General features: G+C 43.9%; 1 protein-coding gene across 1 annotated transcript in view; it reads right to left on the bottom strand.

Annotated features, from left to right (window-relative positions):
- Positions 1–3,822: 3,822 nt before the first annotated feature.
- Positions 3,823–26,548, bottom strand: part of pacrg (PARK2 co-regulated) — a gene marked incomplete at both ends in the record, with an annotated part of 136,939 nt that continues 114,213 nt past the window's right edge. The window contains one exon of the mRNA XM_080513386.1: positions 3,823–3,983. Within this exon, the coding sequence (XP_080369512.1) occupies positions 3,823–3,983 (161 nt within the window). The remainder of the gene's footprint in view (positions 3,984–26,548) is intronic.

Consider the following 26,548-nt stretch of genomic DNA (forward strand, 5'->3'; position numbering starts at 1 on the left):
ATGCACTCAATGGGCTGCAATTCATTTCCTTGCGTGTACTCCGGCCGCCTGCAGCAGCAAAATGATCAATTGCTTATTATGACTAAAGGAAAAAAAAAAAAAAAAGGGTCAGAATATTATGATCAGGCTCATTTTGGCTCTGTACAAATTTTTTTATTTTCTTTTATTTTCTTCAACAGGATGCAGTGTGGGAGAAATTCAAGTAATGTTGTGCTGGGTCTTTCTGGCCTGTAGGTCTGAGGCAGTCATGCGGTGATGCTTCTGATAGACCAAATAACCTCAATAGCCGCCTCCATTCCTGTTCACTTCGCAGTTCACTCCATTACTTGCATGAGCAATTACAGCTTGGTGTACTTGTTTGGTATTGTTTTCCACCACCGTGTGTGTATGGGTGTGTGTGGGGTTTGCGTATAAGACTTTTGAGAGGCGCAAAATCCATTCACACAGCCACATCGTAGGAATTTGTCATCGTCGAGCCAGAAAGGACGCCCTCATAATAATAATCATCACATTTTCAAAGTGTAGACATGATTTATGGTCAGGCTCAGGTTAGGATTAGGTGAAGGTCAGACAAGAGGTAATTACAGTTGATGTTACGGTATGTACAGTAGGAGGAGTGTGCGTGGGTGTGTGGCTGTATTACTCCTCTCATTGAGACATTTAAGTGAGGATATTTGTGACAAAGTTATTTATTTATTGCTTCCAGGCAATAAATATTATATCACTAAAAAAAAGCCTGATTCATCCCCGAAATGTGAACAAGTTTGTAACAAGCATATGTGAGATGAGCAGCCGAGTTGATAGGTTGCGCCCAAACTCTTTGCTGCAAACTCTTGTTTCGTGTTAAGGTACGAGACACCTCGGCAGATGAGCTGTTTAGCAAACAGGAGCCACACGCAGTTTGCATGTTCTCCCCGTGCATCGGTCGTCTCCAGGTGTTTCGGTTTCCTCCGAACACGGGCGGAAGCGTGAATCTATCTGCTCTGTTTTACAGCAAGTTATTACAACTGGCACCACAGCCCCGTCGGATCCGCTCCAGGTCCAACACACTCCATGTCAAGACTTAACTCGGTGCATTAGATTCAAGTCCAACACACACTTGACGTGACTTGAAACTCTTTGTGACTGGATTAGGTGCATAACTGCAGTAGTAAACATTCCTACGTCTGCACTGCTGTAAACTCCACACCAGTCGCACTGTTATAGATTTAATATGTTTAGAAGAGGGGGAAAAAAAAATCCAACAAGACGAGGTGTCAAATGATTGCATTTATTTAGACGATAAAAGCCGGGTGATCAGTGAGGACTGCATTGAAGGAGACAACTTTGCAGAAGCTTTTATTTTCTCATCTGACAAATAAGGCCCCTCGATAGCTTTATGAAATAATATGAGCTTGAAGCAAAACATTCCTACTCATGACAGAGTGAAACATTCAAGTGAGAGAATTTGGGATTTACTTGAATATTTGAGCAGATCACTTTCAAAATAAACATTAAAGTTGCACACTATTGGATTTTTCTTTTTCATTTATTGCAGTATCCAATATGCTTATATTTCACTACGCAACAAGACAATCATTAACTTTTCTCTCAAACTAACTTTCACTATGAGGTCTGAGTCAGTCAGTTAAGAGAAGTATAGTGAGTCGTTATAATGCAATATGTGAGTTGTGCGTGTTTAATATAGTTGACCTGCGGATTTCACTAAAGCAGTTTAATGGTCCTAATTCAGAATAAATCTATTTCTTGGAAAAAGATGGATTGAAGTCTGATGATGTATTTTCTCCACGAATAACAAAACATACATGGATGGATTCAAATGCCATTTAGCAGTTTTTCAGGTTCACTTGGGGAGCAACAGAGAAGATTTATGATCCGATGAACAAATAGAAGGAGTCGCTGGATAATTCCAGAGTTTTTGCTCATGCTTGATATGGATGTGACGCAACGTATTGTTTACATGAGCAGATTCTGTTATGTTACTTTCTTATATTCTATTTTCTCCTGCAGAAGTCCAAATCCCTGAGAATTTCACACTTATTAACAACAGTGATGTGGCCTAATTTCTGTACAATATGGAGTGTTCAACACCGTCTGCTGGCATACGGCGAATATGAATGAACAGATGCCACTGACAAGACCCGTTTTTTTTGTTTTTTTTTCTTCATATAGTATTTTGAGGGAAGAAAAGCTGAATAACTCATGTTTTCACTTTGTCCTTTTTACTTGTTCTGTTTATCACTAAGCTCTCTTTTCTTTGCCGGCTGGCTGCTAGCCTGTGGCTCAGTAAAATTGGACAGGTGAAGCGGGACAGCGGGGCGTCACTGATACAGTTCGACAGGACTGCAGGCAATTCGGAGTTCGATCTGCTCATTAAGCGAGAACAGAGGTGGAGGTGGAGGTGTACCCCCCTCCCTCTTCCCCTACCTTTTAAAAGCAGTCCCTGTGCTGCATTTGTTTAGCTATTCAGCTGCAGTTACAGAGGTGAAGTATGTGTTTTTGTCTTGAAAGGGGACCCGATCGGCGCCTCCTTCTCTGCGGCAGGCGCAGAGCAGCTCAGCCGCCGTGGAGCACCTATTCACTAACATTCTTTTCAAGATGTGCCGAGCTTGAAATATGAGCATTATGAACCTGTCTCCCGCTTGAGAATAGATTCCTCCGCAGGCTTGTAAAGTTGCTTTTTGCTGGAGACATGACTTACAATAAGAGATGGTGCAAGTGTCCTTGTGAGTTTCAGAAATCAATTACACTACGTTTCCCCCCCCCCCCCCCGGCGGGTCGCAGGCTGGTGTACGTATATGTATCCGAGTGTGCCCGAGAAATACAGCGGCGAAAACTTCCACTGAGGAAGTTTACACTGCGACTGTAATGCAGTGGAGGAGAAAGAGCCGGCAGTCAAGAAGAGAATGCCAAAGACACCGACCGCAATACCAAACGGGCCTCGATAAGCGAACGAATAGTGACTCCTGTGCGTTGTTCGCAAAACACACGGCGAGTGTCCGCACAGATTCACTGCGGGGCGCTTGAGCTCAGGCGACGTTAACCAAACATATGTGTGTGTGCGCCGGTGTGAATTTGCGTGGCGGAATGCTGTCGGCTGTCATTCCTATGCATGTTTCGTGTCGGGACAGGCTCCGTCTCCAGCTGCGTTTGTGACAGAATGAGTTCAGTAGTATGATACAATAAAAAAAAAATATATAAATAAATAAAACAAACAAAAAAAATTCCCCAACTACTGCATCACTAAAATCTGCTTTTTTTTTTTTTTTCCTAGTTCTTAAACAAAATATTTGCAGGAAAGAGATAATTTAAAAAATGTCCCTTCTCAGAGACGTTTAACTTCATTGGGTCGTTAAGATAGCAGATCTATTTTTCTTTTTTTTTTAAGGCTTTTTTTAATCAAGGCTACTAATGCAATCTTTGGATGTCTCCAGAAGGATTCCAGTCCACTTGTGACAGACGGCCATTGCTCTCTGGTGCAAACCTACATAGATAAATGCCATTTCCTTCCTTATTACTGGATCCTTTAATCTGATTACTGTTTTAGAAATAGTAAGTAGGCTGATGGAGGCAATGACAGACTGACCATATATAGCCCAGAAAACAACATCTAAACTACGTCGGATGTTTGGTGGTGGAATCGCTAGCTTCTGGCTCAACCAAAGAACTTGTACTTTTAGTACTAAAAACGTTTGAATGGTTTATTGTTGCGTCTTTTTCACAGTTTTTGTGGATATTGTGGCGACAGAGGCCAACAGTTGAGACTCAAGAACAAGAAGAACACAATAAGACGTAAAGTAAAAGGTGAAGAGGACCCGTTTGTCAGTTCCTCATGCAGGACTGATAGGTCGGTACCATATATTTGATGTTTAAAAATGCGTTCTCGCCTCCGTAACGCTCAAACATCTGCAGAGTCTCCTCAATCAGCTCGCCGATGCTCTCCCTCTTCCTCTGGCCGTAGTCAACAGCATCGCCCAGGTTTTCTGAGGACAAGGGAAGACACAGAGAAGAGCCATGATGATGAGGGGGGGGGGGGGGGGGGGCAGTGGAAGCAAAAGCAAAGATAATTCATATTTTAGCACAGTCTGGGTCATCACAGACTGCGAGGTTGATGTCAGGGCTCACAAAGCACCACCTGCGACCACACCGTGCTGCTTTGCTGGAGGCCGTGCGGGCAAAATGCCATCCGTCCATCTGACTTCAAACCCAGCGGAAGAACAGAATTTCATTTACCCCTCTCCCTCCGTGGCCTGTCGGGACTGGAGGGGAGGAAAGTTTTTTTTTTTTTTTTTAACTGTTTGGCTGAAAGTTTAATGAGGCAGCCTGCAGAGAGGAGGGGAGCGGCGTGAAGGGCGCACGTTTAGCGGCGGCGGTTTTTCGCTACTGCACCACGCTGCACGAGGAGTGATCTGGAGTCAACGCACACGTCGGCTACGGTGTGTGTTTACCGGAAAGTAAGGCAGGAATTTGTTTTTTTGTTTGTTTTTTTTTACAGTTTTACAGAATAGTCAGACTCTGAACTATAAATAAAGTTAGAGCGAATCACAATGAAATGAGAAAGAACAACCTCCCATTCACAACACACATACATGAAAAGACACAAAATTGCACAACAGAAGGAGTCTGACTTGCTCGGGGAACGTGTTATCGAAAAAAACATTCCTGAGGTGTTCAGCCGCCATTCCTGCCTGCCTCTCTTTCAACACACACACACACACACACACACACACACACACACACACACACACACACACACACACACACACACACACACACACACACACACACACACACACACACACACACACACACACACACACACACACACACACACACACACACACACACACACACACACACACACACACAATCAGCAAACTGCCAATCTCTCCCCACTGCAGAGAGGGCCCAGGAGTGAGGCGTGCACACACACACACACACACACACACACACAAATGTGCATGTGTCATGGCCAGTTAATATTTCCCAGAGTGAAAGTGTAGATTTTATTCCCGGTTGCGGCTCAAAGAACACCGAGTGGCGACGACCACGGAGAGGAGAGGAGAGGAGAGGAGGATCACGTGCCTCAAGTGTTCATGTGAGAAAAATTAGCCGCTGCTTTCGCTTCTAATTGGCGCCAAAGAGAGACGAGGGCATCAAACCCTGTGGTCACTTCTTCCAAACACACAGTCCTTTATTCTTTCTCAATCTTTTCTGATCTGTCATCTTTCATTTCACCAACTCACCCCTCCTCCGTCTTTTTGCCTCGCCTCCTCCACCCATCCTTGGCCTCCTCATTAATACACAAAGGGAGCTAACCCCATAAAGAGGGTCGTTAAGCAGCAACTCTTCTATGATCTCAGACTTTTTACTCCGGACGCAATCGCTTCCACAAGAGTGGGCTTTTGAGAGCCGAGTCTCACTCCACATAAATGTAATACCGGCATTTGTCCACATCTCAAAAACTCATTTCTCAAAATTGCACAAAACGCCTCTTCAGATGTTTCATCTGCCTACTTCACGCGACTGCCGAGTCATGAAGAAAAAAACATGGAGGATATCCCTTCTATTTTCAGCAGAAGTTGCTAAATTTTAAGAGCGCTTGTGGCTTTAGCTTAATTTTGATAACTTTACAAGCGAAAAAGCTACACTTAATCTTCATAGTATCCATTTGGTCTATGTGTACGATCCATACGATTTTCGTTTTGCTGCAAATTCTTTCAGCTTTCTCAACAAAATTAGGTTTTGGTTGTACTTGCTATGGCGTTGCTATGGACTCCATCAACAGGGAAGGAGGTGGATGTCAAGTCACAGCTTTTAAAATGTATTAAACTATATCTGGCACATATTTCGATACTTTCTATTTCTTCAAGCTAGTTACTTGTTTCAAGCCTGACAAAGGCAAAATATAAAGTTATATGAAAAGAATCTAAGAAACTGATGGCAACATTTCCTTTCAAAATTCTAAAAAAGGAATTCAGTGTTTTATGTGACGCACAATCAGAATTTTTACCCCCTTTTTTTATTGACTTTGAAAATTACTTTGTTTCTTTGTTTTGACATTAAACTCAGATCACAATTCAACTTGTTTCATAATCAGTGCAAATGATTAAGCAGTTGATCCACAGTGGAAACAGAGGATTACGTTGTCACTAGTTATTGTGTGTGTGAGTGTGAGAGAGAGAGAGAGAGAGAGAGAGAGAGAGAGAGAGAGAGAGAGCGAGAGAGAGAGAGAGAGAGAGAGAGAGAGAGCCAGAGAGAGAACATCTATTTCCATAAGACAACCCCACCAGAAATACACCATGTATCAATTACGAATAAAACAACAACAACAAACAAACAAATAAACAAACAAACAAATAAATAAATAAATCCTAGAATGGTGAAAAATTATGCAAACAATACTTTGCTTTTACTGAATTTTACAAACATCTTGCAGCTTGTGGTTTGTATTCCACAACAAGGCTTCTTTGATTTCGAGTGTGAACCCCCCCCCCCTTCCACCAAAAAATAAAAATTATGAAAATAAAAAAGGATTTAAATCTGCACTTCTTTTTTTTTAGACAAGTAGCCTATCGTCTCCTTAAGTGAAGAATGTGAGCACTCCTGCCAACTCCGGCAACCGACCACACAAACGTCCGCAGCCTGCTCGTTAGCAACTCTGGAAACAGCCTCTAAGCTGCGGCCATGTGAGCAATTACAATAAAAACAGCAGGGCGAGCAGGGAGGACAGAGAGCAACAGCATGCTGTGATGTGTGTGTGTGTGTGTGTGTGTGTGTGTGTGTGTGTGAGTGGGCCAGGTGAAGAGCAAAATGTTGGGGAGTCATCCGGGTCACTCTTACAGTCCGTTTCAGCTGTGAGTCTATTGGGGGCTGAGTGTGGGTGGGTGGGGTGGGGTGGTGGGGGGGGCGCTGCATGTTGTCGTGGGTTAAAAAGCTAAAGCCGCAGAGAGTCACCCCCTGTTAGTGTGGAAATGAGCAGCCAAAGCCGGCCCAGGGGGAGAGCTCGGCCTTCAGACAGCGAGCACCGGGTGAGGTGCAGCTTGGGAACCGGCAAAGCTTGGACTTGCTTACTGGGGCCTGAGGGTGGTGGGGGGGGGGGGGGGGCAGAGGTCCTGCACGGGGGGGGGGGGGGGGGGGGGGGGGGCAGGGGGGGAGGGATTGTTGCTGTTGCTATCCTGAGCCTCCCGGGCCGACCCAGTGCATTTCTTCTGCTGAGCTGTTTGGAGGCCAGCAGCATCAAAAGGAAGAGGGCAGAGGAATTTGCAGTGATTCTCAATATTTAAAGAGCAGAAAAGGGAGAAGTGTGTTTAAGGAGGGATGGAGGAAAAGGAAGGAGGGGACGGGGGGAGGGGGTTAAAAGCTGCCTCTGCAAATGTCCTTCAGCAAAATAACTTCTCTTTCTCGCCGTTTTTCTTCTTCCTCACTCCCCTCCCTGTCCTTTTTCTTTTTTTCCCCCCCTCCTTTGCTTTCGGCAATATCTGCAACCCTGAGCAGGGAGTGAGACAGTGAAGAGGGAGGAAAAAAAAAATCTTTAAAAACAATCATAATAAAAACTCCCGCTCTGTGAAACGAAGGGAAAGGGCCTTGCAGGGGTTGGTTGTCTGTTCCTCTGAAGAAGAGGGGAGGGTCGATGGAGACGAGGAGACGACTGGTGGTGGAACAACACTGAAGGTGAAAGGAGAGAAGGTGCTTTTATGAAAATCTCTAAATCTCAGATTTCAGGGGGTCACATGAAGCTGAAATCACATGAAGGAGTCTATCTATCTATCTATCTATCTATCTATCTATCTATCTATCTATCTATCTATCTATCTATCTATAGATGTAATGGTGGCAGAGCCCCTCTGCTGTGATTTCTGCATTAACCCAGCAGACGAGCTCTAAACTACACAACAACAGCTGCAGCCGCCCTCCTTCCTCCTTCCCCCTCCTCCTCCTTCTCCTCCACCCTGCTCTTTCTCCATCCCTCATTCCCCACGGTCCTAAACAACCTGTCTTTCCACATCAAGCCGTAGACAAGCTGTCACAGATGCAGCCAGCGCTCATTCTCCAAACTAGCGGCAGGATGTGCAGACAAGGGACTTCAGGGGCCATATTTACTGCTGGCAAACTGGGTCTAATGGAGGATTAGCGCCACGCCTCGTTCCTTTTTCTCGCCCCTCTGAAACTGTAAAAGAGCGGTATTGTTACCCCGTTCTCAGACTCCTTAACCGAGGTTAGCATGCATTATGTGTACGTTGTACGGTTCTAATCTCCTCCGCTGCCAGGGACCGGGTGACACACACACTGCACAGGCTTTGGCATGCTTAAGCTTGAAATTCCAGAGCCGATTCACCATCAACCCAACAGGCTTTTGTTTCTAATCAACTTACTCCTGAATGTGGAAGTTCCTCATGAAAGCGGCTTAGAGACGGGGCCACCAACACAACGACTCTTTGAACACGGGATCAATATGTGTCAGCGGCCTGTTTTGTTTTACTTGCTTAGCTGGGAAATGGAGCAATGGAAGTTATGAGAGACCAAACAACTTGACTTCCCGGAATAGCTTGACGGCGGCGGCGCAGCCGAAGACCTCATGTGATTACACCGTGTCGCCATTCTTTCTCCTCACTAACCTGATAACAGTCCACGCTCATCACCACAAGATCCATCCAGAATCTTTTGCAGGAACATCCCTCAATTTATCAGAATTATTGACAACAAAGATTCTATTTATTCCTTGGAAACATTTAAGGAAATGAGGCTTTGTTAAAGCTCGAGAAACCTTCCGTTTCTATTCCACCTGAAAGACGGCCGAGAGGAAAAATAGAGACATTCTGAGGGTCGCGCTCACGAGAAAGCTTCAGGGTACGTTTGTTTTCAATGGCACCGAGCCATAAGCAGACGGAGCGAGAGGAGCTTCATGGTGCATGTGTGACAGAGGGTGTGTGGGAAGGAGGTGATGGGGAGTGGATGGGGACCACTGGAGGAGGTCTGCGCTTAACAGCAGGACTCTAATTAAAAAGGGCCTCGCAGTTGGGCGCCAGGCAGGCCTCTCATAAAGAGACTTGCACTCTGGCGAGGAGGTGGGAGAGACCAGGTGTGAGTGTGAGTGTGAGTGTGTGTGCGTTTCCTTACTTCCGTTGTGAAGTGCCGAACCTAAGATCCTCCCGGTGTGGATGGAAAAACAATGCAACGTCCCACAATATTCTACGTGACTGAAGCTAACAACAATTCCTCCATCTTCATAAGTCTGTATGTTGTCATCGTGGGGAAGTATAGAGGGAAATGCAACCTTCTATCATCTTTTTTTCATTCATAATTTACTTACACACATTCTTTTATTGTCACTGTGACACATTGTCAAAGTTGTGGAGAACTCCACGAGTCTGTTGAATGACTGACTCGGTCATTCACTCATTGTCTAAATCAGCTTTAATATGTTACTTTAAAGCCCCCGAATGATCGCTGCTGCAAGGATTTATGATCATGGATGGTTAGACCGGGTCAGAGGCCGCCATTACCCTCTATTAACTCAATAAAGCTATTAAGAAATGACACTATTATGACACTAATAAATAATATGTATACATTTATCTCAAGGCACTCAGAGTCACTGTACATAAATATATAATACGTCACAAAAACTTTACAAAAACAGCAAAGATATTTCAGGATTGATCAATGACATCCAGTGTAAGCTTGAGGTTGGAGTGATTACAGAGAGCATAAAACAGCCATACAAAAAAAGCCCCCAAAACAACCAGCAGCTCCAGATGACATCCACTGGGTGAATATGAATGAATTAATAAAACTTTGCTGATTTAGCACAGCTGACGTGGCTGACGTCTTTATGTTGCTGTCAGGGAGACCGATCTGTTGCAGGATTAATGGAACCACTCGACTTTAGTGACCGACGACAACACTGCCGCTCTTCAACGGAGGTTCTTCTAACAAAGAGTGAAAAGCTCAAGACAAGACAAGAAAACAGCCCATAGATAATTTCGCTCAAAAAAAGCCAAGGGATTACTTTGTTGTTTTGCTGTGGTGAAGCTGTGTTTTCTCTTGCAATACCAGTTAAGCAAGTCCCTTCATACATCCGTCTAATATTTCACTTCTACCGGTCACCAGTCAATAACAAGGCAAACCCACCGACAACCAATATAATGCAAGAGTCAACAATTAATTGACTATTAACTGCATGTTAATTGAAGCATTAATTGATGATGTGCCAAATATTAACAACACATGGTGTGAATACTCAAGTAAAACACTACAACTTCAGGGAGCACGTTCAATTCTTTCTTTAAATCTATGTATTCCTTTCAAGGTTGAATTTTCCCTATCCTTTTCTCACAGAGTGGCAAAAAGTTTATAATATTTGAATATATGTCAAACTGACTAGAAACACAATCCAGTATAATTATATGGGAATATAAAGGAACCCAGGAAGAAAAAAATAGGACACATAATTGCATCAGTTATTACAATAAGTTTGTGAACCAACTATCGCCAGCTAATGAAAAGCTGCCATCAAAATTGATGAAAACTTTAAAGTTTTACATTTCGTGAGTTAGAATGTACTGCAGGGAAGCAAAAATCATTAGGCTACCAGCAAGTAGCAATTTCATCCTTCTCTTGTTGTACTTTAATTTAAACAAAAATGATTCACATGACAAACTTGAGCCTTTTTTTTTTTTTTTTTTTTACAAGACTCAGGGTGACTAGATGTGACTTAGGCCCCTTTAAACGATAATGTGTAGTTAAAACACATTGTTTTTGCATTTTCATTTCAGAAAACTTTTCCATTTCATCAGTTGCATTTTCAAAACCATGTGTGTTTGCACGGTGTGGACATTGACGATAGCAAGTACGTGGACATTTGTATGTCTATGTCTATGTGCATGTTTCGAGGTGACTCTTAACTGTAAAACTACAAAGTCCAGAGAGAATATGAACTAGGAGTCATGACACTCTGGAGGCAAACATACGTATGTGTAGAAGAACTATTTACCACTGCTATGAAGCGCAACACATTTGGGTCACCAGTTGAGTATCACTAACCTGAGTAATTGTGTCTTGCTCAGTGTGAGGAGACAGTTTGACTAAGAACTAAACGGATATGTATTTTTGTGATAATAGCACCTCTTACACACACTTAGACAGCCTTGTCACCTAAAGTCTCCAAAAGCCCACCTTTTGTTTTTGTGTGGTTTGGGCCTTCACGAGTTCACCAATTCATTTATTTCGTGGCTTTCTAGTCTGACTGAAACGCTCCTCTTTCCGTCTCACTGGCCATTTTCCTCTGCCGATGTCCCCGGCCCCTCTTTTCCCCTAATGGATTAGTAAGAGGCTGACGGACAGCACAGCTGTGGCTCACATACTCAGTCACTCGCTTACTCACTGTGACACACGCACGCATGCACGCACGCACGCACGCACGCACGCACGCACACACACACACACACACCTGGAGCTGGGCCCGTTCCCACTTTGTTGCTTTTCCATCACAACCTTTGTCCGTAATCAATAACAACATTTCAGCTTAACACAGCTCGCCCCAATGAGGCCTGCAGCCTCAGTCACATTGCAGTCAACTCACACACACACACACACACACACACACACACACACACACACACACACACACACACACACACACACACACACACACACACACACACACACACACACACACACACACACACACACACACACACACACACACACACACACACACACACACACACACACACACACACACACACACACACAAGACTCTGCGGAGCAAAGTAAAACAATAGGCTCATGGCCAGCTGTAGTTTATTAAACCCCCCAACCTCTACACCAGCCATCATCTGACTGCTCATGCTTACTGAAGTCTAACCTTTGCTGTAGGTCAGCGAGCTCATTTTCCACGTGTTCATCCAGCCCAGCAGCACTCAGTCTATAGACTACCTGCAGCACAGAAGCATTTCAACCCGGTGCGAGTTGGACATCAGCAAAGCAATACGCCAAGTGGAGGGAGGGGGAAAAAAAAAGAAAGTGTCAAGGTCAGATTGCAGAGATTGCACAGCACAAAGTAAGACTGGAGGAATGCATGGGCGAGGTTGAGACAAAGACGTAACCTGCTGAGGATGTTACCAAGCTGTACAGGAGCTAAAGCTGTTAGATTCCTATCGATCTGGGTCCCACTGGCTTACTCGTCTACATCTGTACGTAGGTATACAGGAATTGAATTCCAATTCCACACTTCCGCCAAAATCACGCCGTGCCTTTGGCTAATCTTTCCCTGGAAATCCCGGGCTGTGAAAGGGATTCAAAAGCACGGTGGAGACAAGGTGAAAGAATCACTCCTGCACAGAACACAAAACACTCATTTTTGCTCATTTCTTTTGCAATTAGCCAAGTAGACCTCGCCGTGACCGAGAGCAATATCAGTTTGCACCATTTAGTCATGCTTTTAATGCACGAAGAGAGCTCGTCTTAGATGATGGATCAATGCTATTTTCCAAGCTGTTACCATGTCCATTATTGTTTCAATTACCACCGCACAGATAATGGTTATCCCGGCCTCTTCTTATCCAATTGTAGCCTGATCCATGCATCTGTGAATCAGTTTCTGCGTGCTTCTCACAGACCTAAAGGACAACGTCGTCTTGTGTTATGTTCACAGGTACATCACACTGATGGCCTCGAAGGGCAGCTACATTTTAATTATTTTCAAATTAGACTCCACATTGTTCAACGTGCACAGGCGCACAACGTGACAAATGATCTCTGTGGCCTCCTACAGCAGAGGTTTTAATTTGGGACGGAGCACTTTTTTCTTTTTTTCTTCATTGTGGCTTTGTTTCAACAGGGAGCCACACATAACTCAGCGCAGCCCCAAAGACTCACACCACAACAGCTCACCTACACTTTGAATTCCTCTGAGCGGCTCTCCAAGAAGCTTTTCTGAAGTCTCCAATAATACAACCTGGTTCAACCTGAAATTCTCTTGCGGAAACCATGTCAAACGCACCATTTCGTTTCCATTTTCTCCCAAGAGATTATATATTTAGGGATTACAACTTCAGTGGTGGCGAATTCACTGGTGCTGTAACTTGCGGGTTAAAAATAAATAAAAAATTATATAAAATTCAAGTACCGTAACAGTAGATGAAGCCGAGCTATTGCAGAGGACAGAAACGGTACGGCGGAATAAAAAGAAAAGAAATCAAAGCTTCGAAAAAGCACGGAGGGCAGACCCCCTTCCCACTCCGGCTGGCCGTGTCTCTCCCTGGCTGGGTGGAGAGTGTCAGTGCTGTCAGGTGTGAGTCAATGCCGTCAGATGCGATCTCATTACGCCAGCTTACCTCAAGGTTAGCAGCGGGCTGCTGGCTAGGCACAAAATCGATCTGCACCAGGGACGGGCGGTAAAGGCCACCGCAGTGTGCAGTACGCACAAAACCCAGGACAAGAGCCAAACAAGCGCGGCGCTTTGAATCGCAGAGGCTCACTGACACTGACACAGGTGCAGGCGCGCCACATATATGCACGAAGCTCTGGAAGCGGATTAACATATTAATACATCCCGGGGAATCACCTTCACTTTAAACTTTCTGGAAACCCGATCGGGTCTATCTGTAATCATTATGTCAGAAAACAACCCTATTGTCAAATGATCAAATTTTGATTCCTCGTACACAGTAGAAGCACGTCTCTCTCGCTGCCGCCCTCTCTCCGGCGACGTCACACAATAACATCTGACAGCAAATAATGCGGCCTCTTGTTCTATAAAGCATAAAACACGCTTACTCAAAGCCTTCTAATATGAGAAGTGTTTGACAGAAATCCATTAGGCATTGACAAGCTCTTGCATCTTCAAATCTATCAGATCATCAAAGCTTATCCCCGCGTTCAGTGGAAATGTTCACCTCTGCAAATGTTCATCTGGAAATGTCACAGCACCGTTCGTTCCTGTGATTCCGAGCACATGGCGGCATCACATAGATGGACATAATAAATAAACAACAGAGAACGTTGCATTTCCCATTCGGCGTGCTTTGAGGCTCACAGTACCAGAAACTAATGGTGAAGAATTGAATATTAATCAGAAGCAGCTTGGCTCTGGGACCAGGTGTCCATATGTGGAGAATACAGGCTATTTGCTAAGGCTGCCTATCATCCTCTACTAATGTTTACACATCTTTATATTCATAATGAGCAAATGTTTAAGTTGCCTCTTTAAGATTGTTGTTTTCCTTTTTGTTTGAATAAAAGGTTGGAGTCTATTAGCTCCACTTTTTTTTTTCCATTACCACCTCCACATTGCGTATCTGGATACGCAAATGGTTGTTTTCTTAATATAATCCAATTTCTGTGGAGAAAAAGATCATTTTAATAGCTGGTATATGCACTGAGGTAACATAAGACAGACATAAAACAGGAAAAAAAAAGAAAAGTTGGAAGTGTTGGCTAATGCACGAGTACTTTCCTTTGTTGAGTGTAATTCAATGTTCCTGTTATTCTCAGCCAGCCACACTGTTTGTGAATGCAAAGTAAATATAGCGGTTCTTTTTCTCAACGTGGGTTTGTCTGCAACAGGATTTATTTCAGAACGATATCAGGGTGATTGTATTCTGAAGAAAGCGGCAATAAAAAAAAAAAAAAACAACCCAAAAAAGGTTTGATCTTCTCACAATTGCAGGATTGGCAGCAAAACAAGGAACTCGCATCAGGAAATTCACATCCATCATATTTTTAGGGTTATATATTTGAAAGTCGTTTGGACATTGTTTACATGGCCTAGTTCTGCCAAGTAAGCCTGATCGGAAACTATCTTGATTCCGATCCACTTAGCACAAACATTTTTAAATGAAATGTCGTGATTGTCTTAACATGCTCATAAACGCTTTTTTAATTAGCCACTTATGAAATGTATGTGTCCCGTGAGACTTGTTGCCATGGAAATAATGTCAAAATGTTGTAGAAGAGACGCCGGAACAGCCGTTATGCACAGCTACATATGCTTGCTGGCGTCTTCATTATGTGCAGTTACACCAATGTAATCCCTTAACAACAGCTCGGACTTTGACCATTGATGAGTTTTGTGTGGGGGATATTCTTCTGTTCAGTTTGGTTGCCGAAATTTAGAATGGTTTGTCAATCTGTGTGTGCCTTGTGCTTCTTAAATCAGTAGGAAAGCTGTTGCATTACTTTTTGAGCATGATATTTAATATTTCATATATTTAAAGCGAGACATTTTATTATATTAAACATATTTGCACATTTCGACAGAAGCTACATACCTCATAAGAGTCATGAAATTAATTAGGTTGACTAACATGATATATTAGAAATAAGCTTGATATGGGATACATTGATGCAAATATTAACATCACTTATAAACATTTGTTCATATAACAAAAGACTAGAGAAAATTCTTTGAAAATGTTTACTTCCGTTTTTTTTTTTTTTACTCTATTGCATTAATTGTATGATTACTGTATCTAGAGAAATTCAGCTCAAGGAAATACCGACTGGGAACTCCATACATCTTTACCTTCTATAGCGCAGTATACATGTCAGTGATGGGCTAAGTGTGGGTAAAGGTCGGCTACACAATCAACAGGTGGCCAGTTTATCGTCTGGCAAATGCAATCGCACACACTCATTCACACATCTTAATGTCAAGATTTAACCTCATTCGGGTCACAGTCAGGAAACTGTTAACCACAAAGTCATCATGCTGCCCCAACTGTGATGCGCGATAAAGAGGCATAAAACTGAGTTTTCGCTCCAGTCTAGTTGGAATTTTCTGACTTTTAAAAGCATGAAATGACCAGAATGTTCATCCTCATACAGAGCATAATAGTTAAACTGTTTAACTGTTGTCAAGGGAAAAAGAAAAAAAAATGAAGGTTTCCATTTTGGACTATGGAGATGTCTGAGTTTGGATGATGAGAACAGGCCCATTACAAAACAAGTCAAAGTGAAGTGACACCTGGAAAATGCAGAGGAATGGATAAAACAGAGGGAGGTGGGGTGGAATGACCTGGACAACAAAAGGGAGGAATGGAATCAGAGGAATCGCTCTCATAAAAGGTAGCACATGTCCAGACAGAAACTCACGTGGGTTTGCAGGTGGAAAAAGAAAAGAGGAAAAAAAAAAAACTGACAAAGAGAAAGAGACGGGAAGCGAGAAGAAGAGAGATGACGAGTGACAGAACGAGAGTGAGAAGAGGTCGAGCGGCGTCGCAAATTCAAAGAGCGAATCCATTTGTCCCGTTCGCTCGGCACAAGAGGAACATTTGAAGTGACATACTAATTTAAGTCAGTGACAAATCAAAGTCTCTCACTGATATTACCCTAAAGTGTGGTGAGTATCCTCTCGCCACTTCACTTTTTTTTTCTTTTTTTTTTCCCCCCTGAAATCCATGAACGTGATTGTAGTTTCAGTATCAAAAGAATAAAAGGTGTTCGCTCGCTCCTCAAACGTACACTATAATTTCCCTTCACCGCACAATGTGACAACAATGGCACACACATACACCTGCCTTGACACACACACACACACACACACACACACACACACACATTTATGCCCGTACGCAGTGATGGGCTTTGTGCCTGGCTAATAAAATCACTTTAGTCTTCATAACCACTTTAGCCTTGGAAGCTGCCACCGATGGAAGGACAAACTCACGCACACATGCACGGACAGGAGCGAACAGTGAGCGGTCCAGCCCTTCCATTAGCCTAATGAAGTGGCTCTCTAAGATGGATGACATGACATCACCTCCACCACCAATCACAATATCACCCCTAAAAAACCTTCCACTAAAAGCCCCACCCCTCCGCCCTGATCCACACCCCCCCCCCCATTGCACCAAATGGACTACGAGCATTCCAGAGCCTATTCGGCTGGCCCACAACACTTTTATTGGTCCGGTTATTTATCTCTTTAATGCAATTGGCTGGAGTGGATGCCTATGGATGTGGAGGGCTAGTAAATCAGGGTGAGCTGAGGCAGCGGTGTGATTAAAAGAACTTTGGCCGAACAATGATAATGGCGGCGAGCGGACGGCGCGAAGTCTGTCTGCATTCAGAACAGGAAGGGAAGGCAACTGATCGTCTGGGAGCAACAGTTTGCAGAGGACAAGGGAGGGCAATGGAGAGTAAGACGGCACAAATGCAACGAAAATCAAAATGCACTATTAGCATTTGTTTGTTTTGTCGGTTTGGACCAAAAATCGAGATTCCAACCACTGTGAAATGGAGGACGCGCCATTGTCAGTGGTCCCGTCTGCTTTGCAAGGATGCCAACGTGATATACTGACACCTGTCATGTGATATCAAGCGTTTCACTGTCACGCAATAAAGGTCTCAGGACCTTGACCCGGTGGTGTTCTCAGGTTTTCACACTTGTAATGGTGACATACAGCGCTTTGGGAATACCCACAAATGCTGTCAAGCTCGTGATTTAGACTGCTTTCACTGAAAGGAGATTTACGTGGCTTTCTGCTGTTCCCGCTGCTTGAATTTGGAAAGAAAATGATCTGAAACGGATATTATTGACAATGTGGACATGGCTGAAAAACACTGTCTGGTTAAGGAGACATGATCTAGTCTTTCTTTCCGCTCCTCTTCAGTCTCCCCCTTGTAGAAGGACAAAGAAGAGTGTTTATGGGTGGAAGGATGCAGGTACGGGCATACATAAACCGTCTGTTTTATAGGCAGGCAGCAAGGCCCAGGGGTCTGTCAAGGTTTACGAGTGTTCGGGCCCTTTAAAGGAAGAGTGTTTAAGTGTGGTATTTACATAAAACACGGCAAGGTGTCTGTTCTAAAACCTGCGTGGATAATCTGCGGCCGACAATGTCATCGAGATCGAGAAAGCCTAAATGATTCTCTGGATCTAAATTACAGAGCAGTCATAGCTATACAAACATGGTTTGAGTTTGAAGATTACTGCAATGGCAAAATACCAACTCAGCTGTCCTGTCATGAGCAGACCTCAAAAACCCTATAATCCATGTGTAGAAAACACATTGTGATATTATATACCATTGTAGGACAAGCATATTCATTTAAAGACAAAAGGTATCACTCAGTTCCAAATTCAATGTGCCCTTCACCATCATTGGACTTTCCACTGGCCAACACTTTGTGCTTTCTGCCAGCTCAGTCTCTTTTTTTTCCCCCACCAGCTTTTAGTTGTTTGCTTCCACTCCAAAGAGAAAAGGGGAAATTACTTTCTCAAACAAACAACAAACACTTAGAAAAACCAGGCCTGTATGTACAACTGTGAGCAGATGGTTGTAGTATTTGCAGGTATCACCTCCACACTGTGATTATTTGTTATTAAGTTTCTTATTAAGTCCCCTCTAAAGCAGAAAGAGAGAGGGAAGTGGAGAGGACGGAGGGAGACGAAGTCGGTGGAAGGGGTGAGGGAGGCACTGAGATGTGCTGGGACAGCAGTACCACCCCGACGTGAGTCATAGGACACACTGTCAGCAGCCATCCAACGTCGCACACTGACTCATTACGCCGGCGGAGAGCAGACGACAACACCACACATGATCAAGGACAATGGAAAAGGAGTGTCAGCGACGGACAGAATCACGAGATGCAGGTGGTATCAGCCGTTACATTCCATGGCCCGTCTCTCAGGTCTACGTCGGTGGTGGTGGTGGCGGTGGTGGTGGTGCGAAAACTTTCAATTGTCTGCAAGTACGGCTGGAACACAAGCACCCCCATTGTAAACCATGGAAGGTGCTCGACTTATTTCAATTCTCAAGTCATTAGCAATCAATTTTAGCCTGGTACTGTACAGACTTGTTGACCATTCCCAGACAACCAACAGCATTGTCCACTCCGGCCAAATGTATGTAACCAAGGATACATGACCTTGGGGAAGGAAAGCGAAGGGTCACACTGGTGGTCTTGTGAAAATGTACGCTCAATATTCGCTACACTACCCACGAATGACCAAATCATCCTACAAAAGCAATAAAATACATTGCATTGTGCAATTATAGTAAAAAAAATAATTTCAAAATGTTGAATTACACAGATTGTTATCTCTTCTTCGTCCTGTGTTTATTTTGCTGAATAAATGATCTTCTGACACTTTTCCTGTTGATGCAGTACAGACACAGTGATGCCAGCTTATGCAGCATCATCTAACAGACAGTCCAATGACAGGGACTGAAATAAATAAAGACCACCCGGTGTGCCGATTGGTAAAGTCATAATTAAAATATGAATTCATAACACTGAAGAGATGCCAACGTAGGACAGATAAAAACATGAAAGCCATGATGTAGCGCTTTTTCAACAGACATCCATGCTCTAATTTAACTATGCTGTTTTATTAAACCCTGTCCCTGTAGAGAACCATCCACATGATGTTGCAATAAACAAAACAGGTAATAAAATGTCTTTCTGACTCAATTGGAAAGTTTTGCTTGCGATCTCCTGCACCTGAAGACAAAAACTCCAACATCCTGACTTGTGACGCATATTGCCGGAGGTTACAGAGGCTTGTGTGTGTCTGAATGTTTGACTATTTGATTAAGGCTTTGGGATTTGAATAATCGCACGGCTACATACTCCCACAACCGACATCTTCATGTCACATCCATACATCACCATAGCGTTTCAGCACAATAAGCGTCCCCAGATAAACAGGGTATTTATCTGGGGATATTGTGTCATCCGGCAGGTTTTATTAATAAGGTGTGTGTGTCTGCGCCGTGTCCAATTTAGAGTATTTCCCTCATCAAGAAGCAGATGTTTGCGTCCCATGTGGAAGCTTGTGAAAAGCAGAGTCCCCTGGCCAAGTGGGGAGCAGGACCATTAGGTCGGCAGAGATGGGACCATTTATTTGGCTCTTTTCTGGCTGTGGCTGTATTATCTGCCGTGATGCTATTTGTCTGAGAGCAGCCATGCCGACGCTGTGACAGGATCGGGAGGGGTGGAATGAATGATGGGCTCGGAGACGCGGCCAGTTTTGCTTCACTGACAAACTGGGGCAAGAGCTGGAGGGGGTATGGCGGAGGGAGCCGGGCAAAAGAGCAGAGCAGGGGGTGGCGGCGAGGCGAGGCGAGGCGGCGTGCGAACGCACGCGAGACACAGCGTGGTAGCCCTCTTCGCCAGAGGACACAATTTACAGCACCTGTTGGCTGTGATTGATCAAAAGAGGAGGAGAGAGGGTAATGGTGTGTGGTACACTGTGTGACACAGGATGAACTGATGGCGTCGAGGAGAGGGTTAAAAACCAGACAATCAAAGTAAAATTGAGGATGTGAGAGAACGAAAGGGGGATACGGAGGACGGAAATAAAGACAGATTGCAGAGGACAGCAGGATGACGCCATACTAAGAGAGTGAGACGCGAATGAAAAGAAAAAGGTTGCCGGTGCCGGAATGTGTGAGCAAAAGAGACAGGGGGAAAATGTATTTGTCCCCTGATGGGAGCGTGTTAGAAGTCCATCTGAGAAGAAATGAGATCAGTCGCTGACTTAGTTGTAGAGGAAGACTTTGCTGCCCTGCAGCTCACACACCGACTCAATACCTTCCTCTCCATCTCTCTCTTTCTCTCCTTCACTCTCATACAACCTGCAGCGCATTTAATCTCCACGACGCTGCTGCGCGTGGGTTTGAGGCCTGTGTGTATGTGCACGTGCACGTGAACGCCCGCAAAACTCTTATTACACGGGCTCCTGTCCCACTCCAGCTCTCCATCAAATGGCTTGGGCTGCTCCCCCCCCCCACCACCACCACCACCACCACCACCCTCACTCGCCTCTCCTCACTATCTCTTTTGCTCCATCCCAGCTGAGGCCACAGAGGAATCTCCTCATAGAATCACCCACTAAATCATCCATCCACCAAACAGACACCTTGGCAAACACTCTTACTGTGAGCTTTCATTTCCAATCTAAACACACAGTGGGTACAGGCTTGGCGTGTGTGTGTGTGTGTGTGTCTGTGTGTGTGTGTTTTGGAGAGGAAGTCAACTGTAAACGCATTGTGTCTTTTTCTCTGTACATATGAAAATGGATTTGGACTATCTCAACCATTAATTACAGGCAGGTAGATAAATTTACGTAGATTATCTTGCAGCAGCTACATAAGTGTGTAAAATCCTTAGGCACAGTATGACAACTGAAAATTTCTGTAAAGGATTTTCAGAGACTTTTTTTTTTTTTTTAATACAACCTACATGGTGGGACAAATACTTCAATAATGCCAAATGTGATCAAGTATCAAGTTCTGCAGCGAGAACGTGTCACAGCTTGCCATAACTTTATTTTCAGATTATTTTCAGTGAGTTTGAAACAGGTTATTAACCCTTGTTAAGGCCTTAATGAAAGAGCCGAGGATTACCAGCTCCACTTGCCTTTGATCAAAGACATCGGTGTGTAAAATGGTAATGGGGACAGAGATTTCTAGGATTTCTATTTCCTCAACAGCAAGACGTTTAAACCATATTTAGTTTCTTGGCCCAGGTGGATAAACCAACCTGAAATCCCCTGACATTCAAGTTAGGAGTCTGAGAGACAGTTTATCAACATGCCAGTGGTTTTACTGAAATTAATAAGTTGATTTCATCTATTTCTTTTCTTGTACACAGACATAAATCAACACACTCCCTTTCATCACTTGCTGTTTGTAGCTATGGAACTTGACTGCGAAGGTTCTATCAATAGCGAGTTTACCCGTCCACTGCATGTACATGACATCATGCCAGTTAATGTCGCTATGAAATCCAAACAAACATTTTACGCATACTGCGCAGGACACAACGCTGATCTTGCAGAGGAGTGAAACGGGCGTCTGCCTGGTGATGTGGCGACGGCGTGCGTGCCGGAGGGGGACTAGAGGAGGGAGGAGGAAGGTGAGCCACCGGGGAGGCAGATTAGAGCGCCTGGAGGCTGCTGAGGAGGAGCAGGAGGAAGAAAAGTAGGAAGAGAGATGAAACACGCGAAGAGCGCGGCGGAGGAGTTAGCTGGTGGTTAATGGCGTCTGACTGAGATTATCCCGCCGCTGGGCTTACCTGATTACAGCACTGTGATGGAGGACAATAAAAAAAGACGGAGCGTCACACACATACATATACACAAACTATGTACACAAAGCAGGAGGGAGTCTAATGGGAGGCAGCGGCTGCAACATTCTGGATATGTTCCTACATAGGAGTGGACTGTTTTTATCTCAGAGTACTCCTGTATTGCATAAGTTGTATGTGCGTGTGTGTGTGTGTGTGTGAGTGTGTGTGTTACATTTTGAGAGGATGAAATGCATCAGATGTATGAGTGAGCACACCAAAGCTATTCCTCCCCCTCACTCTTCTCTGGTTCCAGAGCAATCAGCCATAGGCTCATATAATACACAGTCTCCTTGCTCAAACTTTCCTCTTGATCTATGTTTCATGCCCGAGCCGGAGCGTACGAGAGCGAGCCGCGGCACACGCAGCACTGCACCACTCCACCACTCCTATAGAGTGACAGAATGATCCCGGTCCTTACGGGATGAAAACGAGAGAAATTAATTAATCACTCTTGTCTCATTTTCTCTTTATGACACTCATTTACTCCGCCGCTCGTTTTAGCGCGTGTCATGCTCCCGCCGCGACTGATCCGAGTGCTTGGTGACGGTGGAAATGATTGTTGGTGGTTCTAAAATACTTCAGATAACTCTTTCTTGTCAAATATAACAAGTGGATGCCAGCTTTACGCATTCCGAAGTGGACTGACCAGCCTAATGTGAAACGCATGAGGCCGAAGGGTTATTTCATATCAGAGAGAGAGAGAGAGAGAGAGAGAGAGAAAGAAAGAAAGAAAGAAAGAGGAGAAATTTTTGTCAGGAAAGTTGAAGCGGTATGTGTTTTTTTTTTGTATCAGAGCAGCTGCTTTTCTTTCAACACCTGCTGCTCTTTCAACAAGAGCCGAAATTACTCGTTCAAGAGAAAATTAATCAACAGCTATTTTGCAACCTGATTAGTCATGTAAGTCATTTCTCAAGTGAAAACACCAGTTTGATTCCTGCCTCGTGAATGCGAGGCTCTTTTCTGTTTCCCCGTGTCACTTTGTTTGAAATATCTCGTTTTCAGAACGTTTCGCTGAACAAAACCAGCCATTCGAGGTCATTGCATACGATTTTGAGGAATGAGGGCAATTATTTCTCTGTAATTTCTTGCAGTTTATAGACTGAATAGTTTATTGATTAATCAAGAAACCAATTGCAAGTTCCAGACCTACATTTTAGCTGTTGCATTTCCTCTAAAAGCCTTCCTTGAATAAATTCGAATCACAGCTAAATCAATCTTTGCTAAGTTATGATCACAAAATTTGTTCCTTCATTAGGATCACATTTCTTAAAGTACACTACGTCTTTGAGCAAAAAGAATTTGACTTCCTTGCCCAAGAGAGAGGGACAGAGTAGAGTCGATTAGTCATTTTTGGTGAAGATCATTTATATTAATAACAAGCGGGAGTGCGCCTGCAGCTGTGCCTCAGCTCATGTCCCTGTGATGAATGCTTTATTGGTTAGTGTCCAATCTTTCTTGAATATTCATTATTAGTATACATATATAGATTTCATGCACTCATGAGTTTCAGTCCCTATAGCAGTTCCTTTTTATCTATACAGGAGTGTTGAAAAATAATTAAAAGTCAAGCAGTTCAACACGTTCATGTGAAGTTACACACACCAGCGCAATATGCAGCTGTAAGAATTTGGCTTTTCGGTGTCAACACACTGTGCTGGAAAGCAGCAACAGCAAAAAAAATTCAGCGTGTGAACTTCCTTAAAAACTACATCCGCATCGATATGAGAAATGACCACGAGGCCCAAAGGCCTCCTTGAGCTGCATCCGGCAGAGCCACAGCTGGATAAGGTGGCGAGTCTAAGGAGAAGGCAGAGGCACGCGGAAAAAGTAGAAGTGCGAGGTGGAGGCAAGCCAGTCGAAAGTTATGAAACATGCCCCTTGAATAATCAACGGCCAAATCAATTTGTTCAACGTCCAAGGGAAGCGGGCGGACTACAGAGGAATGTGTGGAGTGGGCGGTCACTCGCCGCATCCAAGTCCATATCTCAGACAAACACACAAGAGCCAGAGAGGCTGAGTGGAGTGTGGAGAGAGGTGGCCAGGAGACACACACACACACACACACACACACACACACACACACACACACACACACACACACACACACACACACACACACACACACACACACACACACACACACACACACACACACACACACACACACACACACACACACACACACACACACACACACACACACACTTCCATATTCTTTGATCTGTGATTACTTTTGGCTTCATTGAAATTTGATACATTTTTAACAATAACACATTTTCTCATATTCTGTATGACCAAATGTATCCATCCATCCATCCTTCCATCCATCCAAAAAACTCGAACTACCCAAACATCGATTTATTGTTGAAGCTTAATACTTTATACAAATAATTGAATTGAAATAGCATGACTTTTTCCAACACAATGACAAAAAGGTTTAAGCTCGGCTGACATCTATTTCATATCCTGTAAGATAAATGTACTTATCCTCTATTGACCCCCCCCCCCCCCCCCCCCCATGGCAAAAAGGCTGCCAGACAAGACGCTCGGCCCGTTTCCTCGTTTGCCTGATGGCACTTTGGCAATCGCACAGCTGGAGATAAGGATCAAACTGTCAATACAGGGATTAGAGGAGGACTTGCTTAATCACCAGTGCCATAAATCACCACAAAAAGCTGGTCAGGTGTGCAACTGTTGATCTTGACCTGGCTTTAAGATACATATATGACACTCAACCTTTAGTCAAATATGCCTCAATATAATTTCAATACATTTAAAGTATGCCTCCCTTGTTTTGGTAGAAGAACCAGTTACATAAAAACACAATGTTTTGTCTGTAATCAAAGATGAAAATTCAAATAGGCTTCTCTGAGATTACTCGGCGAGCTTTATGATGCTTTACATAATCTCTCTGCAACGATCCATGGCACAGCAAATAACTTAAAAAGAATCCCTGGATTGAAATAAGGAAAGCAGTAATGCTTCTTCTGTGTAGAAAATTAAAATGCAATAGCAAAATAATAGGACTGGACAAAGTAAAAAAAAAAAAAAAAAAAAAAAGTGGCACAGATGTGGGGATTTTTTTCTTCTTTAGTTCTTCTGAAAAGCCGCACTTGTGTTTTGGCAGGAAATTAGGTTAACCAACCAGGATCGTAGCGGCCTAATCCTAAATTAAAACATCAACTCTGACATCCCATCAGATTCCTTAACAAAGAACAATTTGTGTGTTTAAATGATTCTTCTAATGTGCTGCAAAACAAAAAATATACATATATATTCAGTCCATTTTCCTGCTTTAAAGAGTATTTTCTGACATGTTTTGACTTTTAAGTGTTCTGGAAGCAAAGCTGAAGAGGAGAGCGAGACTTCAGAGAAAATGCCGAGCGCGACTATGAAAAAGGCCCGCAGGCAGCGACCGGCCCACTGTGCCCCGCTCAATAAAGGCAGCCATTTTATGACCCCCCCCCACCCCCCCCGCCTCTCGGCGTTTTGATTTTAATACTCTTCCTCTTTCTACCACTTGCCCTACGTCTTTCTCGCTTCCCCTTTCGATGCCCCTTTTTGTCACGAGGAGATCTGTTTTCTCTCGACTTGTCTTGGGAGTTTTCATGCCGCCTTGTCTCCCCGAACGCCGTCTGCGTTTGTCGGCCCCTTTTCAGCGGAGAGAGGCGGCTCAAAGTGGGGGGAGGACAAATGCTGGACTAACCAGATTAGCAACTATCACATTTCTCATACGGACAAATTAATTTCCGTACAAATTAAATGAGGGGACCCACCCACGATAATTCCCTGGGAAATTGGACATGGTTTGTAGGAATGAAATAAAACAACATCTTCTATAAGAGAAGAAAAAAAAAATCTAATTACCAGCACAGAGAAATAAAGGTAGACGAATAAATTAGGAAGGAATGAAACAGAGTTTCTGAAAGTGAGTAATGTGAAAAACAGAGGTTGCTACTGTGGCGGATTTGGGTCCAACAAAAAGAGCATAAAAAAAAAAAAAAAAAAAAAAAGGAGAAAAAAAATAAAAGCCCAAGAAAAACAGAACAAAACCAGCCTTGTCTATTACAGGATGTGCCTTTTTCCTGCAGGCTACAGCGAGGCAAAGGTAAAAGACAATAATAAAAGAGAGGGAGGGTGGCGGGGAGGACAGGGGAAAATAAACATCACCCAGACAGAGGGGGGGAAAAAAAAAATAAAAGGAAAAAGAAAAGTGTGGATGAAGAAACGTGAGTGGCAGGCGACGGCACAAGGCTGTCTGGACTCAGCCCGTTCAGATCCACTGACATTTACAGAGTGGCCGATCGCTCCTCGCCATCCTCGCCTTGAAAAGTTCAAACGCGCACAGATCCACAGAGGAAATGCAACGCCGCGTGGATCAACAGTCTCTCGCATCTCTCCGCAGGCCCTCACCTCCATCGCCGCGTGTTGCAGCCGTCACTCCCAACTGTCTCCTACCTGCCTCGGC

This window comes from Blennius ocellaris (assembly GCF_963422515.1).
Source record: "Blennius ocellaris genome assembly, chromosome: 17".
NCBI lineage: Eukaryota > Metazoa > Chordata > Actinopteri > Blenniiformes > Blenniidae > Blennius > Blennius ocellaris.